At 37.5% G+C, this 15,207-nt stretch overlaps 3 protein-coding genes across 3 annotated transcripts in view; 2 read left to right on the top strand and 1 right to left on the bottom strand.

The window, feature by feature from the left end:
* LOC132140474 (RING finger protein 215-like) overlaps positions 1-3,089 on the top strand; it is a 4,060-nt gene extending 971 nt beyond the window's left edge. Inside the window, exons 2-10 of the mRNA XM_059549256.1 lie at positions 98-247; positions 318-389; positions 475-560; positions 655-709; positions 798-902; positions 1,174-1,290; positions 2,282-2,434; positions 2,520-2,622; positions 2,771-3,089. Coding sequence (XP_059405239.1) covers positions 98-247; positions 318-389; positions 475-560; positions 655-709; positions 798-902; positions 1,174-1,290; positions 2,282-2,434; positions 2,520-2,622; positions 2,771-2,784 — 855 coding nt within the window. The 3' untranslated portion in view covers positions 2,785-3,089. The remainder of the gene's footprint in view (positions 1-97; positions 248-317; positions 390-474; positions 561-654; positions 710-797; positions 903-1,173; positions 1,291-2,281; positions 2,435-2,519; positions 2,623-2,770) is intronic.
* Positions 3,090-4,433: 1,344 nt separating this feature from the next.
* LOC132141602 (activating signal cointegrator 1 complex subunit 2-like) lies at positions 4,434-11,606 on the bottom strand. The gene is made up of 19 exons (XM_059551274.1): positions 11,532-11,606; positions 10,776-10,917; positions 10,519-10,677; positions 9,371-9,544; positions 8,644-8,773; positions 8,495-8,562; positions 8,304-8,417; positions 8,008-8,120; positions 7,844-7,915; positions 7,655-7,759; positions 7,497-7,565; positions 7,338-7,412; positions 6,762-6,987; positions 6,489-6,685; positions 6,282-6,401; positions 5,777-6,013; positions 5,437-5,515; positions 5,157-5,251; positions 4,434-5,072 (listed from the first exon to the last, which is right to left on the bottom strand). The coding sequence occupies exons 2-19, from the start codon at positions 10,860-10,862 to the stop codon at positions 4,901-4,903; spliced, it is 2,292 nt and encodes a 763-aa protein (XP_059407257.1). The 5' UTR covers positions 10,863-10,917; positions 11,532-11,606; the 3' UTR covers positions 4,434-4,900.
* A 1,491-nt stretch (positions 11,607-13,097) lies between these two features.
* LOC132141603 (palmitoyltransferase ZDHHC8B) overlaps positions 13,098-15,207 on the top strand; it is a 47,053-nt gene continuing 44,943 nt past the window's right edge. Inside the window, exon 1 of the mRNA XM_059551275.1 lies at positions 13,098-13,459. Within this exon, the coding sequence (XP_059407258.1) occupies positions 13,356-13,459 (104 nt within the window). The 5' untranslated portion in view covers positions 13,098-13,355. The remainder of the gene's footprint in view (positions 13,460-15,207) is intronic.

Genomic DNA, 15,207 nt, shown 5'->3' on the forward strand with positions numbered 1-15,207 from the left:
GCAAGGACATTTTTGTATTAATCTTTTATTAGAGATTGATTTTATGCAAATTTGTGGGACATATTGTGTCTTTAAGCACCAATGTTTCTTTCTGCAGATAAAAGACAAAGCTATTAAAACCAACAGTGATAGCAGTGATGGAAAGGATCCGAACCCCTGGATTGGAGTGGTACCTGTCCAGATAAAGGAAGGCACAGTTTCCAGTAACAGCAACCAAGAGTCGTTCGCTGCCTCTGTGGTCAATAAGGTATTCAAAATAATGACTAAACATGCTAACAAGGTAGTATTGATCAAACTGACAGATCTTTCCTCCATAGATGAAGCGTGCTCTTGTGCTGGGTGCATCTGCTTTAATCATTCTTGCTTTAAACCAGAATACTGTCCGAGAGGTGAGAGCTTTGCTGTTCTGATCCAAAAACCTTCAGTTGATTTCATAATAGTTTTCAGAAGAATAAAACTGTTCTTCTTCTGTAGATGGATCTCTCTCAGGTCCTCTCAAAGCCAGTCATTATTATTCAGACGTCAGAAAATGTCACTAAGCTCATTGGGGCACTCCTCAGGTAATCCTCTGTCATTAAATTATCGATTTATTCTTCTGAATAAACAATATACTGAATTTTGGAATGTGTCTTATTTTTACCTTTATTCAATCAGGGGCCTTCATGCAACAGCAAAAATCACTTACAAATCTTTTCTACAGGACACTCTGGTAAGATTTTACTCAGACGTATCCTAGTTTCATGCATCTATTGGTTCATTAGTGTAGGAGTGTGATGTTTTTAAATGTTGTGTTAAAGGGGGCTACTTTGACCCTGTGGTCCAGCTGTGGCCGTTCGAGAGGAGGGTTGTACGGGGAATGGCAAGGGGTCATCTGCACCGGGGAGACCAACTCTCAGGTCCAGGTAAAGACATCTCTTATCATCCTGGGTTACAGATTAATAAATGTCAGCACCGTCATGCAATCATCTTGTTTCTAAAAGAGATGGCTCACCCAAAAATAACAAATCTGTCATCATTTATGGGTTTAAAAGGGCATGGGCAGAATTTTAATTTCTGAGTAACTATCCTTTAATGCGCCATTTAATTTGATTTGTAAAAATGTTAAAGCAGTTTTATTAGTCAGCAAAGAGAATTTCTCTTCTTTTTAATTTGCTTTTTTGTCCATCCTTCCAGAAATATCTCCAGCAGCTCTGGAACAGTGTCGTTCTGGTGGCCCTGGTCCTCTCCACGGGGGTCATAGTTCATGCACGCTGGCAGCTCCAGGACAACCAGCTTAATGAGGATTTACAGGTGAACGCTGTTTTTGTGACAGATTCGGTATGAAGTAAGAAACAAAAGTTAATGACACCCATGTCAGTAATTATGAAGGAAAGAAGCAGGTGGACACTGGAAGGAAATCTTTTCAGAAACATATGTGACCCTGGACCACAAAACCTGTCATAAATAAGCTTTCCTTTAATGTATGGTTTGTTAAGATCGGACAATATTTGGCTGAGATGCAACTATTTGAAAATCTGGAATCTGAGGGTGAAAAAAAAAATCTAAATATTGAGAAAATCGCCTTTAAAGTTGTCCAAATGAAGTTCTTAGCAATGCATATTACTAATAAAAAATTAAGTTTTGATATATTTACGGTAGGAAATGTACAAAATATTTTCATGGAACCTGATCTTTACTTGATATCCTAATGATTTTTGTCATAAAAGAAAAATCGATAATTTTGACCCATACAATGTATTTTTGGCTGTTGCTACAAATATACCCCAGAGACTTCAGACTGCTTTTGTGCTCCAGGCTCACATATATCACAGTTCAAAATGTTTTAAGACTTTTTAGATGTTTTATTCAGTAAGAATGCACTAAATTGATCAAAATTGACATTAAAGGCATTTATAATGTTACAAAAAAAAACAAATCTGGAATTTAATTTTCTGTTCATCAAAGAATCCTGAAGAAATTGAACAGCTGTTTCCACAAAAATATAAAAACTGTTTTCATACTATTATTAATAATAAGTGTTTCTTGGTCACCAAATCAGCATATTAGCATGATTTCTGAAGGATCGTGTGGCACTGAAAACTGGATGCTAAAAAATCAGCTTTGCATCACATTGAATGAATGACATTTAAAAATATACATATTAAAACTGTTACTGTTTTTACTGCATTTTTGATCAAATAAATGTAGTCTCAGTGAGCATAAGAGGCATGATCTTACCGACCCCATACACTGAACATAGTTTATAATATAAATAACATTAGAAATAAACTCTGTCTCACAGTCAGACCTAAAGCAAGACATTTTAAAGAGATTATCAGCACTGAAGACGAGGACATACCGGCAACCCAAAGTGAGAAGATGTGACCCAACACAAACTCAACCACTGGAGATGGACAGCTGTGCAGTGTGTCTGGAGCAATACAACAACAACCAGGTGACGGATCCTATGCTTTTGCTCAGCAGATATATTATTCTTCCATAAAGAGAGGTTTAATCACTGCTCTTTTTGCGTGTTTTAGTGTTTGAGGGTGTTACCGTGCCTCCATGAATTCCACAGAGATTGTGTGGATCCCTGGCTACTCCTTCAGCAGACATGTCCTCTCTGCAAACGTAGCGTGCTTGGTGAGAAAGGCAGATATATTGTCATTTTTTACACCATTTCTACACAGTTCTGCTCCATGCACACTGTCAGTCAATAGTTGGCCAGCATCAGCATAAGTTGAAGTGAACTCTTCCCGCTCTTGTCCTGTTTTCATCCTGTTTCTCCCAGGTCATTTTTACTGAGCTGAACCAGGAAGGACTCCGGACTCTGAATTTGTATGATTTGGACTGACTCTTCCGATTCAGACTTTTATTGGCAACTAAATCCCTCCACTGTACTGTAAGGTCAGAATATCTCCACTTGACCTCTTCAAAGACTATAAACCTTGAGTTCTCTTTCAAGAGACCACAGGAGTCAGGACTAGATCCTGATCTTTGGTCAAACCACTTGAGAAGTTTCTTGAAGGTAGGTCCTTGTACACAGGATCAGTTCTTTTGCGCACATTTCTTGAACCGGCTCAACAATTTACAGATACACGGATCGAGCAGTCACATGCACAGTCATATTTCAGATCTCTTTAAATGAAGGAAGAATCATACACCTGGAAGTCTCAAATCTTTGTTTAAAGAAGGGTTGGCATAAAGTTTGGATAAAATCCTTGAAAAAAAAGAAATGGTATCTGTTAATACAATATCACTCAACCTTTTCCTCTGATACGAGACCAGCGCTGGTGCCTAACCTGGCCCTTTTCTACCCTTTTTCACCAAATGCAAAGATGCATTGACCGTGAAGTTGTGATATTGACATCTTTTGAGAATTTACAGGGACTGGAAGTATATTTACATGCATTCAAGTTCAGTTTCGTTTTAAAATGTCATGTAAATGCTTCTTTCCAGTCAGGGTTTTGCGTAGTTGCAAAGTTTCAAAAGTTCGGGGTCGGTTTAATAAGAAATGAATACTTTTATTCAGCAAAGATCCAGTATCTTGATCGAAAATATAAAACCTATCATAAAAGAATTCTCAAAATTCAAATATTCAAAAGAATTCTAAAATAATTCTCATAAAAGCTATCACAGTTTACATACTTTTAAGTAGCACAACTGTTTTAAAAGTTGATTTCTAAAGAACCATGCGACCATGAAGACGTCTACTAAAAAACAAATGCAGCTTCGCCATCACATGAAAAAATATTAATGAAGAAAATTATTATTTTGACATTTCCTAATACTTCTTTTAAGAACATAATTTTTTTTTTATAAATGATAGTAGCTCAGCTATAGTTGGCCCTAAAAGGTGTGTTCCTAATCCTTTTAATTTTCAGTTACACATTGTGTCATGAACACTTGAACCGATAGATGAAGACTCCAGCTCGTCTATGCAAAAACCTGCTGTAGCTTCATTACAACTGCGCATGGAAATGTACTTAATGATAGAATATAGAAATCTCAAAACAGCCAATCAGAGCATATCATTAAATATAATCTCGATCTGTGCTTATTTTTCAAGCTTCAGTCTTGATACATGATCTTCGACTCCTGCCAGACAAGAAGACAACCATTAAACACTCGCACAAAGAGGAACAATATAGAAACACATCCTTTAGGACAGTATTTATTCTAGTTTTATCTTCCAAAGCTTTCTTAAATATGCTTTCTATTACAAAATGCTTTGAATTTATCCTAGTAAGTAGAAATGTTTTACTTTACATGGCAAGAGAACATTGCCTTTTCTAGGTCTATTTGAGGAAAAATGAGGTCTCTCTCTCTGCAAGAATGATGCATGCTCAGTCTTTGGCACGAACCTTAAATGGGGAGGTTTCTTAAAAGACTGCTCTTAGGTCAAGTCTTAATCGCTTATTAAATCTTCAAAGAACTGGAACAGGATCTCAAATGTTCATTCTCAAATGTATTTTAGATGCTACTTTCTCAAACCTGATGTTCCTTGATTTATTTATTGAACTTTCTTTAACAGTGCAATATCTGTTCAATACATTTGTGTGTTACAGGGCAAAAGACATGACTCATTTACCTTACAAAACTGTTTTCTTGTTATACATTATGTAATGTAAAAATTTACAAATACAATAAAAATAGATGATTATCTTGATCCCTTATAGACAAAAATCCCTGTGCGTTTTACAAAGCACTTTTGAATCACTGTTGATTCATACTTCAGAATATAAACTTACTGAGAACTAATGTTTATTCTTAAAGAAAGACAGGTTTATTTAATAGACCAGAGTGTCATCTCGATGCGTATCGATCTTTTGTAAACGAGGAGCTACATTTAACCTCAGGTACTGTTTTTGCTTTTAGCTCTCCAAGAACTCTGCAATGCGCTGTTGTACAAGTAAAAGTCTTAGGAAGGGATCATGCCCTTGTTCCTCTTCCTGTCAGCCATCGTTCTGCGATTGTGATTGGCTCCTCTGCTCTTATTCGCTTCTTTTCTGCGACGGTCCAAAACGGTGTCCTGCGCCTGGCCCCGTCCTCTCGGTCCACCTTCCACGTGACTTGCTGGTGGTGGTCTGTAGCTATCAGGAACCGCCAAGTAAAATCAATAAATGACTGACTGATCCATGTTTGAGATTAATTAGAGGATATCTAATTAAACATACCCTTTCCTGCTTTGCATAGCAGCTCTCCTGGCCTCAGCTCTCTCTCTGAGGACTGCTGGGTCCTGGACGAACTGATCCTTCTTCACAGTCTCATTCTGATGAAAATAACCCAAGAAAAGCCCATCGGAAATGCATGGAAATGTAATAAGCGAAAACTGTAACTTATTTCAAATCAGTGTCATTTATATTTACAGGGGGAAAAAAAGAAAGAAGGCTGATACTGAAATGTGATCTATGGCCAAAATTTATTTCATATATAAAAGAAGTGGTTTAATCAAACCTCGTCCTCTTCCTCCTCATCTGCTACATCCTCCCGCGACTGTTTGCCTCTTCTGAGAACTTGTGGGATAGTAAACGCCCTAAAGGAAAAACATTTTAATGTATTGACTGCAGTAATAATCATAAATATCATGAGAGTAAAAATACACATATTTATAACTGTATTCTTCATCTTCAAACATTAAAATATCAAGCTTTTATTTTGAAGGAAAGCCAATTTTGGTTTGTACAGTACTAATATAAATCCACTACTTGCAATGCATTTCTCATTTCAAAAATGGTCTTTAAAACCCCACATTAGAGAGAGATGCAAGTTTATGTACATCAGTCACAACACAAACCTGCGGTTCAATAGTTCATCCTCCTCATCCAGATCATTGGCTCCTATTTGGTTGACATCATACGTGTCGTCATATTCGTCATCATAATCATACGTGCCAAAAGCATCATCACGGTCTCTGAAAGGGTCATTTTCTATGGGAATCTCATCCACCACTGTCTGGTAGGCTTGATATCTCGCTCTCTGCTCTTCTATGTGCTGCTTGTCTTCTAGCGTGGCTCGCACACTCTCCCTCTCTCTGAAAAATACAGAGATATTCATTTCTAGTTGACACAAAGCATCTTTCACAGCTTGAGCTGAATATTTCATTAGCCTACTTTCATGTGATGTCAGTTTACGGTGTACTTGTCAATTTCTCTTGACCATGTGGACGCATTAAATATTCAACAGCTCATTTAAATAATCAGACTAAGTTTAGAGTAATGTACAGCAGGGCAGGACAGTGTAATGCTTTTTGAAGTGGGAAAAGTTGATTCGGAATTCTAATTTGGGATCACAGAACTCACCTCCGGCCTTTCCAAATGCGACTCATGTCCAGTCGCTCACGGTTGAACACGTCAAACTCGTCATCGTCAAACATGTTCGATCTGGTGCTTAAAACTGAGGGAAGCTCTTTCTTTGCAGGCCTACAGGGACACAACACAGGGCCAGTATGCAACAATGAAGTGGACCTGAGTTGAAGCATAAATTCTAGACATTTCAATGGACTTTACCTTGCCATTGCCCTGTCCAGTTTGTCAATAGAAGCAGACAGTTTATCTTCCAGGACATTGTTAATGACAAGTTCAGAATTGTAGCCATACTCCTCCAAACATGCCAATATGAATCCCTCTCCCAAGTTCGGAAGCAGATCTCGGATATGTGTCAGCAGAGACTCCAGTTCTCCAGCACTCACTGTGCACACTGCCCCCTACAGGACCAAAAAATATATATTATTATATAAGACAACATGATGTTGTATATATATTAGCAGCTAATGAACTCACGTTGTCACCCTTACGGGGAACATCAGTCATAGCTTCCGCTCCTCTCAACTCTTCTCTGTCTCCCAGCACTCCTGCTCCTTCCTTCTGAGAAGCTGCTAAATCTCTCCCAGTCAAGCTTTTGGCTCCTGCGCTGTGATTGGTTGATGAGGGGAAGCTCCTCTGTTTCCCCACACACTCCCAAGCAGACTCTACGCCCTGCAAAAGGTAAGACGTCCTGGTGTCGTCTCTGAGGGCACAGATCAAGGAGAACCGCAGAAAATCAGAGAGTAGCTTAAAAATGTTAGAAACCAGGCATAAACATTATTATTGTGGCAATAACCCAACTGGCATTGCAACATTAATTAAATGAATTCTGTGCATACATGATATCTGATATTGGTATTACAGAAAATTGGTATCAGTGCACCATTAATTATGAAGCATGTATGAAAACAATTAGAAATTAGGACGGCTTATTTAATGGAAATCATTGAGGTCATCTTCTCTAGTAGAAGCCTGAAAGATGACAGAATGCTTCGTCTTTGATTTCATTGGAAATCAGCATACTGTGTTCCTCTGGACTACTGTGAAGGATACAAATGAGGGAAGGCCTGCTGAAGGAGACTGATGTCGTCTGCTATAGAGAACTGTTCATCATAATCTGCCAGGAATCTGAGAGATAAAGAGAGGAAACATTGGCTGTGATAGATTACATACACACCCAAGACCTCGCTCAGAAATCTGGGCTTAATTTACCTTTTCTCTTGAAGGAAAGCGGTGAAGTTCTGTAGAAGATCATCTACACAGGAAGCCATGCTTTCAGTGCTGTGAATATGAATGAAACATGTTATATCATGGATATCTGGTATTCATTGCTTATCTAATGTGGTTCTAAAGCATGTGTTTTTCCTCACCCCTCCAGTATGGGCTGTAAACACGTGTGCTGGAGCAGCAGGTGAGCGATCTCTACCATTTTCTTTCTTGAATGGGATATTCGTCTCCACATGTCCTCCTGGAAACTGAGACAGATTGCATCTAGTTTAACCAATCTGTATAAATTCACGAAAGCGTGCGAGTATGACACAGACGTCAGCCAGTCAAACCTTTTATCTAAATTTCTCTTCTTCACTGCTTTCTCCAGGTCTGGAACTGCCATCTCATAGAAAGACGGTAGTCTACATTGAAAGATGTGTCATGCATTATTTTTGTATCAGTGATAATAGGTATGTGTGAATTATAGTTTGGATGGTGTGGATGTTTTTGTGACCTGTTAAGAAAGTTGTGTTCTTTGAAGGTAGTACAAGCTTCAGGGAAGATGTCCAGGAAAGAGTGGATAGTAGTGCAAGTATCACACATGTACAGCACTAAATCTGCAAGCTCCTACAAGACATTATATATATATATATATATATATATATATATATATATATATATATATATATATATATATATATATAGAAATATAATCATTGCATTTGCTTCTTTTAAGACACTGAGTGAATTAAAGTCAGTATGTGTCTCTGTGTTTGTTATTTAGTGTAAGAAAGTTTCGTTTTTGGTTACCTCCTCTGGCATGGTCATGGTAGTATGGTGTTTGTTTGCATTGAGTTTGAGAGGTTGACCGGTTCCTGTGTCCTCTGACTGAATACCACACATCTGTAATATCGTATCAAACACCTAGAATGTACACACAGAGATTTTTAGGAAGTTCAGCTGAAGTTGATTTAGAAATGTCTCATGATCACATGAACTACCTGGCTGATTGAAGGTATAGTCTCATTTAGGTCTCCATAATAACTGGGCTGTTGAGTAAAAATGTTCTCTGGAAAAAGAGTACAGAATTACATTTTTGTTTTAAATATGGAAACCATTGTGAGTGATCAAAAAAACAACAGGCGGGTACCCATCATTTTATGTAGCAGTTGGGAATTCCCTTTCCCAAACAGCACACACACATCCAGAATTTTGGGAATGTCAAAAAGGTAGTTGTTGTAAATTATCTCTGCAAACACTTCAGGGGTTATAAAGTGCTCCTAAAAAAAAAAAAAAAAAAAAAAAGGTTTTGAACCCCACTGAATAACAAATATATTGCAATGATATTAATTTAAAGTCATTTAATACAAAACCACCAGCATACATTTACGCTATTGATCAAAAGTTATGTTCTTTTTGGAAATAATGCTTTTATTCAGCAAGAATGCATTAAATCGAACAGATGTTTTATTGTCACAGAGGGTTCTGTTTTAAATAAAGGCTGTCTTTAACCTTTTATTCATCCAAAAAATCCCCAAAATATTAACCAGCACAAATTCTAATAGTAAATGTTACTTGAGCATTAAATCAGCATTTTAAGATTAGATTCCTGAAAGATTTGTGTGATACTGAAGACTGCTGGAAATTAAGCTTTGCCATCACAGGAATAAGTGAAATTTTAAAATATATTTATATAGTTCAAGTCTTGGCGAGTATAGAAGACTCTAAAACAATAAAACAACTTATTAACCCCAAACTTTTGAACAGAAGTGTATCTACTGTACGACTTATTATTAGCCACACTGTGCAAGGATTATGAATCTTAAATATAATATAGTTACACAATATAACTTATGTAAGTTCAGGAGTTTGTTTACCTTAGACTCTTTGTGTGTAGCCATCCTGAGGAAGACCATGAACACAGAGCGATGAATGTTCCTCTGCATGTCGGCCACAGCTGGACTCGACGAGAGACCGGTCGGGTCCAAACCACGTGGAGCGTGTCTCAAATAAGAGTCCAAACACCGCTGTAGTGACTCGTCAAATACCACCTTAAATGGAGAAAGAATTGAAACAAGAAACAATATGACATCTGCCTGGCCACATACTGTTTTACATGCATGTAAGGATCCAAAAACAGCAGTTTTATTATTTTGCCGTACTTTATCTTCATTACTAACAGTTTTTTTTATTTTCAAGAGATGTATAACTTCACTTAACCTGTTAACTGTCACTGGCCCACCGGTGGGCTCACTTGATATTACATATTTTAAACAGTAATATCTAGGTCTGAACCTAAAGTAATCTTGACAAACTATATATCATTGGAAAGCTTAAAGATTGTAGTTTTGATATTTGGTGACTGATTTTTTTTTATATTTTACAGAGCAGCTGTAATTTATTTATATGCAAGAAGAGTATCATCAGAGTCAGAGAGTGCGTTCTGACATTACTTTGAAATAGTGATGAAATCATGAAAAATCTGTAAAAAATCTTTATTCATTTTCATGAAGAGTGTTCAACAGATAGCATCCATTGTATTTTTTGAGAAAAAATGTCTAAAAGTGTTCTGAATATGTAGAAAAAACAATAGATTGTTCTTTTTTTGATGCATTGTGAACTATAACGCAAGTCCAGGGTAATTTTTTGAGATATCAACCTCAAATTTGGAACATAACTTGTTCAGAATTTTGGTTTTGTTATTATAGCAGTTTTAGAGTAAAACGTTTCGTAAAATATATATTTTATATAAAATATGAATATTTAAATGATTATATTTTATATTTTCATAAACTTAAACTTCCATAACTTTTTTTTGTAATATGCTATTAATAACCTTTTTCACTTCTACAATAATCTGCCAAGTGTCTGCTTTAAAAAGAGACCAACCTTAAGTCTGTGGACAAAAGCATTCAAAATGTATAACAGATTAAGTTGGAAATGTCGTTTTCCCGTCTATGCTCAAAAAGTGGAACAGGTTAAATCAAATCTCCATGAACGACTCTTGTATTTTAGAGAGTCAAACCTGACACCAGAATTTGTCATGAGGTAAAGCCAGCAGCCAGTCCAGATCCTCGGAGATGAACTGAGCGTGCTCCAGAAACTCCTCCGTCAGCGCCGGTGTGCCGTCCTCAGGTGGAGGTTTATAGCTTAAGAAACATCTCTCTTCTTTACGGTCAGGGTGCTGATGGGAGGCAGCATCATCATTCACACAGCTCATAGACGTACATAGTGATGGTTCAGCACAACTCTAGTTAATTATGCAGTAAAGTCTTCACTCACTAGTGCTGGTAGGGTGCGTTCTTGGCCTTGTGCTCCGAAGGGCTCTGTCACATGCAGTTCATCTAAAGGCACTTTTGCACATGCCATCTCACCTGCCCAGGTACAGAACTGCCGTGAGGACTATGGCCAATGGAAATACCTCCTGATAAAATACATATTTAATCATTTTATTTGTCTGCACTGTGGGTATATCAGAATTAAATGGCGGTTTAAGAGATGTTATTAGTTCTGGTTTATGTTTTATAGTAGGTCTTAAACAGCAGGCCCAGGTATGTTTAGCTGTTGATTGACAGATCTGACATGCTAACGTGATCGAGATCCACAAGCAGTGAGAAGGTCGACAACACCAAGAACATAGTTTGTCATTGTAGAGATTGTCTACACAACAGTTCAATTTAATTTGAGTTTCTCTCTATTTGAGTTTAAGCTCGTTAAACATAAGATGAATGACTCGCTGTCTACAGTATTGGCGACCTGGCTAATGCTTCTCGTTTCAGTGAGCTCAGCATCTTTATTAAACAACAGCGGGTTTCATTATCAGCAAATTATTTCAGCGAAAGGCAGGCGTTAATAAAAACAGCACGATTGTGTAGACTGTTACTGACGATGAGTCGGAGAACCGCAACGAGCTGGAAACTAAGAAAAAAAGTGAGCTTTCTTGCGTTTAAATAACAAATGACAATGTTCATTTCCACAACACAGAATAAAAATACACAGAAATAACGTTTAGTAAAACCCAAGTGATAGAAATGTCACCTCTTAAGTGAATATTTCAACAGATGTTCACCAGCTCCGGCTCAAGGCATCACATCCGGTGATCTCACGCTGGCGGCATTTCAAAATAAAAGTATGTTATAAAACTTACACAATTTAAAGATAAACCTACGTAAGTACATAAAAAACTTAACGTACGTGTTACCAAGAAAATCACAGTTTATTCTGTCCATGGCTTGACAAAGTCTATTTTTTTTGTTTTGTTTATGGCTGAATAACTGATGTAAAAAAATTAAGTTGAATATTTGCTTGTCAGTGAAGTCAAATTGTTTTTTTTCCCCCAATTTGTAACTGTCTTATTTTCTCTCTTAGCTCTCTTTCTGTCTCAAAATTTTCCAGTTTAGTTAATTCTTAATAGCACGAAAGAGCACTGTACATTTGCAACGCAAAATAATAATAATAATAAGTTATTGAAGCCATAACAATAAAGACATAAATTCCAGTTTTCATTAGTTATAAGCTAATGTTGTTGTTTGTGAAGTCACTGCATAATAACTACAAGAAGTGCATGTCTGTAAACCTTGTAACAAAGAGCTGTTTTTTCTATGATAGAAATTCTTTTAGTTACATTCACTTATTTATTTTCATTAGTTAATGTGAACGTTGTTTGTCCAGTTTATTACTTGCATAATGATTAAATAAAAGCGTAATATGAAGCACCATCAATAATCTAATAAAAATAATTAGGAAGGAAAAATTAAGGATGAAAAAATACAACAAGAAGAGAAACAGCACCCTTCTGGTAACATTGTGCTCACGTGACTGATTACGCGACACGTGCAAAAAAAATTGTTTACTGAAACCATGAGGATATGCATGTTGTCGGATATGTTGATGGAGATTTTATTTTAGAGTGTTCTTTTAGGCATTACTGTAAACTCCAAAGATAAACAGACCTGCATTTATTTTATATTTTTTATTTTAATGGCTAAATTCCAAACCCATAAATGTACATTTTCAGGTAAGAAACAAAAACAAAACAAAATTAAAATGTTTTATAGCATTTAAAAATTATGTGAAATACTATATTGATTTTTTTAAACACTTTTTAATGTATTCCTATAATTTTGTTTACATCTCCCCCTAGCATTCTTCTTTTTTTTTTGTATTGTTATTGTTACTGGATTGTGTAATGATGAGCAATAATAATAATAATAATAATAATAATAATAAAAGATCTGCATGTGTCAACGAGATAATTCTCCAAATCTGCCACCAGAAGGCACAAGATACCAAATCACACACCACAAACCCACAAAACACATTGAAATGTTTTTTTTTTTTTTTCATTGGGAACCGCTCACCAAACCCAGTCTTCCAAACCTCAACGAACTGAGTTGTCTGTTTTGATATTTGATTAATATGATTTTGAAGGTTTTCAGATGCGTCATGCTGGTTCATTCATGATTTCCCTCTGAGTAAGACGAAGTGAGCGTGCATGTGTGTGTGTGTGTGTGTGTGCTCCATCATAGCTTAAGCTCAAGTCTCTGCTCCGCTTCAAAGCTCAACACAACGCCAAGGCCCCTCTGATGGAGCGCGCGCGCGTGCCGCCTCCTCCATTTGCGTAGCGAAGGCTCCACCTTTCAAGCATTGCAGTGACCTCAGCAGCAGTGGGCTGTATTGAGCTGGGTGGGATTTTCAGTCTCGTATTCACGATCTCGTATCAAAGGATCACGATTTAACGGTGTATGTGACGGAGCGAATACGCGTTTAGCCGGCTGGCGCTGAAAGGTGCAGGGTTTGTGTTCGTGTTTGCGTGCATCTAACGATAGGGATCAAATAAACGAGGAATGTGGGATTTACAGAATGCCCAACAGCGTTGGAAAAAGATTTAAACCCACCAAATACATCCCGGTGTCCACTGCCGCCACTCTTCTGGTGGGATCCACTACTTTATTCTTCGTCTTCACGTAAGTTTGCGGCGATTTCATTCACGCGCTATTTCGGGAAACGCTGGGAGAGATTGTAACTGTTCACTGGAGTAAGTTTTATGACAGTTAAATGACCACAAGGCCTGCTGTTTGACTAAACATATTGAGCTCTTTTTCTGATTTCTTCATTTTAAACGTTTAGTAAGTTGATGTGTATTAAGTGTGCATTCTGAGGGGTCTTAATGGTAAATGATATTGGTGTTTTCTGATGAGATTTCTTGAAATTAGTTCAGCTGGTTTTCCTGAAATAATTGTGCTATAACATATAAAGTGACCATAAAGTGATTTTGTAAAATGTATCGATGGCCAGGAAGTTGCATTCATCAAGCATTGAGTGTGATAGAGCAGCTTTGATTTATTCTAGCTGTTTGAAGAGTCAACATTAGGCTGTGTTTTGTATCACTTTAACTATTCTCTTTCAGGTTATAGTCCAGAGTACACTGTCTTCATTTCATCATCTTGCAGGCATAAACTTGCCTGATCTTGGTGTGTTTTGTAGGAAGAGCATCTTGCAGATTTGTGCTGTCATGATTTTCTTTTTATTTTTTATCGTGGATTACACGATAATCTCGTTCAGTACATCAGAATTTCTTCTAAGACTTTTTTGTGTACATTTTTAACACCCTTTTGTTCTTGCTATCTTATTTTGAATAAGTTATGCATTATGACAAATGTTTTTTTATTATTATTTAGAAAAAAATACATATAAATTGATGTTATTTCAACGTTTTGTAAATAACATACACCTATACTGAAAATGAGAATTTAAAAAAAGTTATGTTATTTTTTTTTATGCACAAATGGCCAAGTACCCTCAAGTTTTGTTTACCTGAAACCTTACTTTACTCATTAATTGAAATATTCCATTATAAAAACCCATAGGAAAATCTCAAAGACATCCAAATTAGTCTCGACGTCACAGGTGGATCACTCTATAGTCTCATAATTAATACAAGGTCGTTAAGCCTCATGCTTGATAATTATAAAGGGTTTAGCAAATTACCATATGTCAACATGCCAGCAGTTTGGTCATTCGTTCACACGCAAATGCAGCACCAGGTCACTGAAACCAAACATTTTTGAAAACTCCTGCCAGGATGAAGATTTCCAAAAACTCTGGTTGTGGTGTTATCATGTAGACAGTGAAACTGAAGATTTTGAGCATGCGCTTACTGGAAACTCTTTCAGGCTTCTGATTGCCCAACATGCCTTTACAGTTGAGATAATATCGCCACCTGTTGGTATGGCATGCTATTGACAGTGCTTCATAGTATGCTTTTGCGTTTCCCTCTTAAGCTTTCACGAGACATCACAGAGACATTTATCCAATATGGGAACTCCTTCCCTTCCAACCCTTCCAAGTCCGACTGCGGGCATTGCTTGTCCAAACCGACCGCCATGTTGCTCATGGCCTGTGTGGGGTGAGGCGTGCTGCTGGTGGGTTTTCCTTCTCCTGGTGACGGGAGCATCGTCTTGCGGCTCTGCCAACCCCAATGGTCACCCTGATCCCCCAGCCTCCCCTCAAAGCCGTGCAGGACCACTGCACTCATCGCTTGTAAAGTGTATGCATCTGATGGCAAGGCTGCTTCCGCGCTGCATCCCATGGCGGTGCTGCAGGTTTTCCAGGCGTAGCTCCTGCAGGCAGCGGAGGCCATTAAGGATCTGTGCACGTCAACAGACTTAATGCTGATGGCGACCACATGAGCAGCCTAGGCTGTGGGTAAGGC

This window comes from Carassius carassius, chromosome 5 (genome assembly GCF_963082965.1).
Source record: "Carassius carassius chromosome 5, fCarCar2.1, whole genome shotgun sequence".
NCBI lineage: Eukaryota > Metazoa > Chordata > Actinopteri > Cypriniformes > Cyprinidae > Carassius > Carassius carassius.

Coding starts and splice junctions, on each gene's coding strand:
- LOC132141602 (XM_059551274.1), bottom strand. CDS start 10,862: ATGGCATGTGCAAAAGTGCCTTTAGATGAACTGCATGTGACAGAGCCC. Junction 8,774..9,370: donor CTACACACAAAGAGTCTAAG/GTAAACAAACTC, acceptor TTTTTTTTTTAG/GAGCACTTTATAACCCCTGA. Junction 8,418..8,494: donor CTATACCTTCAATCAGCCAG/GTAGTTCATGTG, acceptor TGTACATTCTAG/GTGTTTGATACGATATTACA.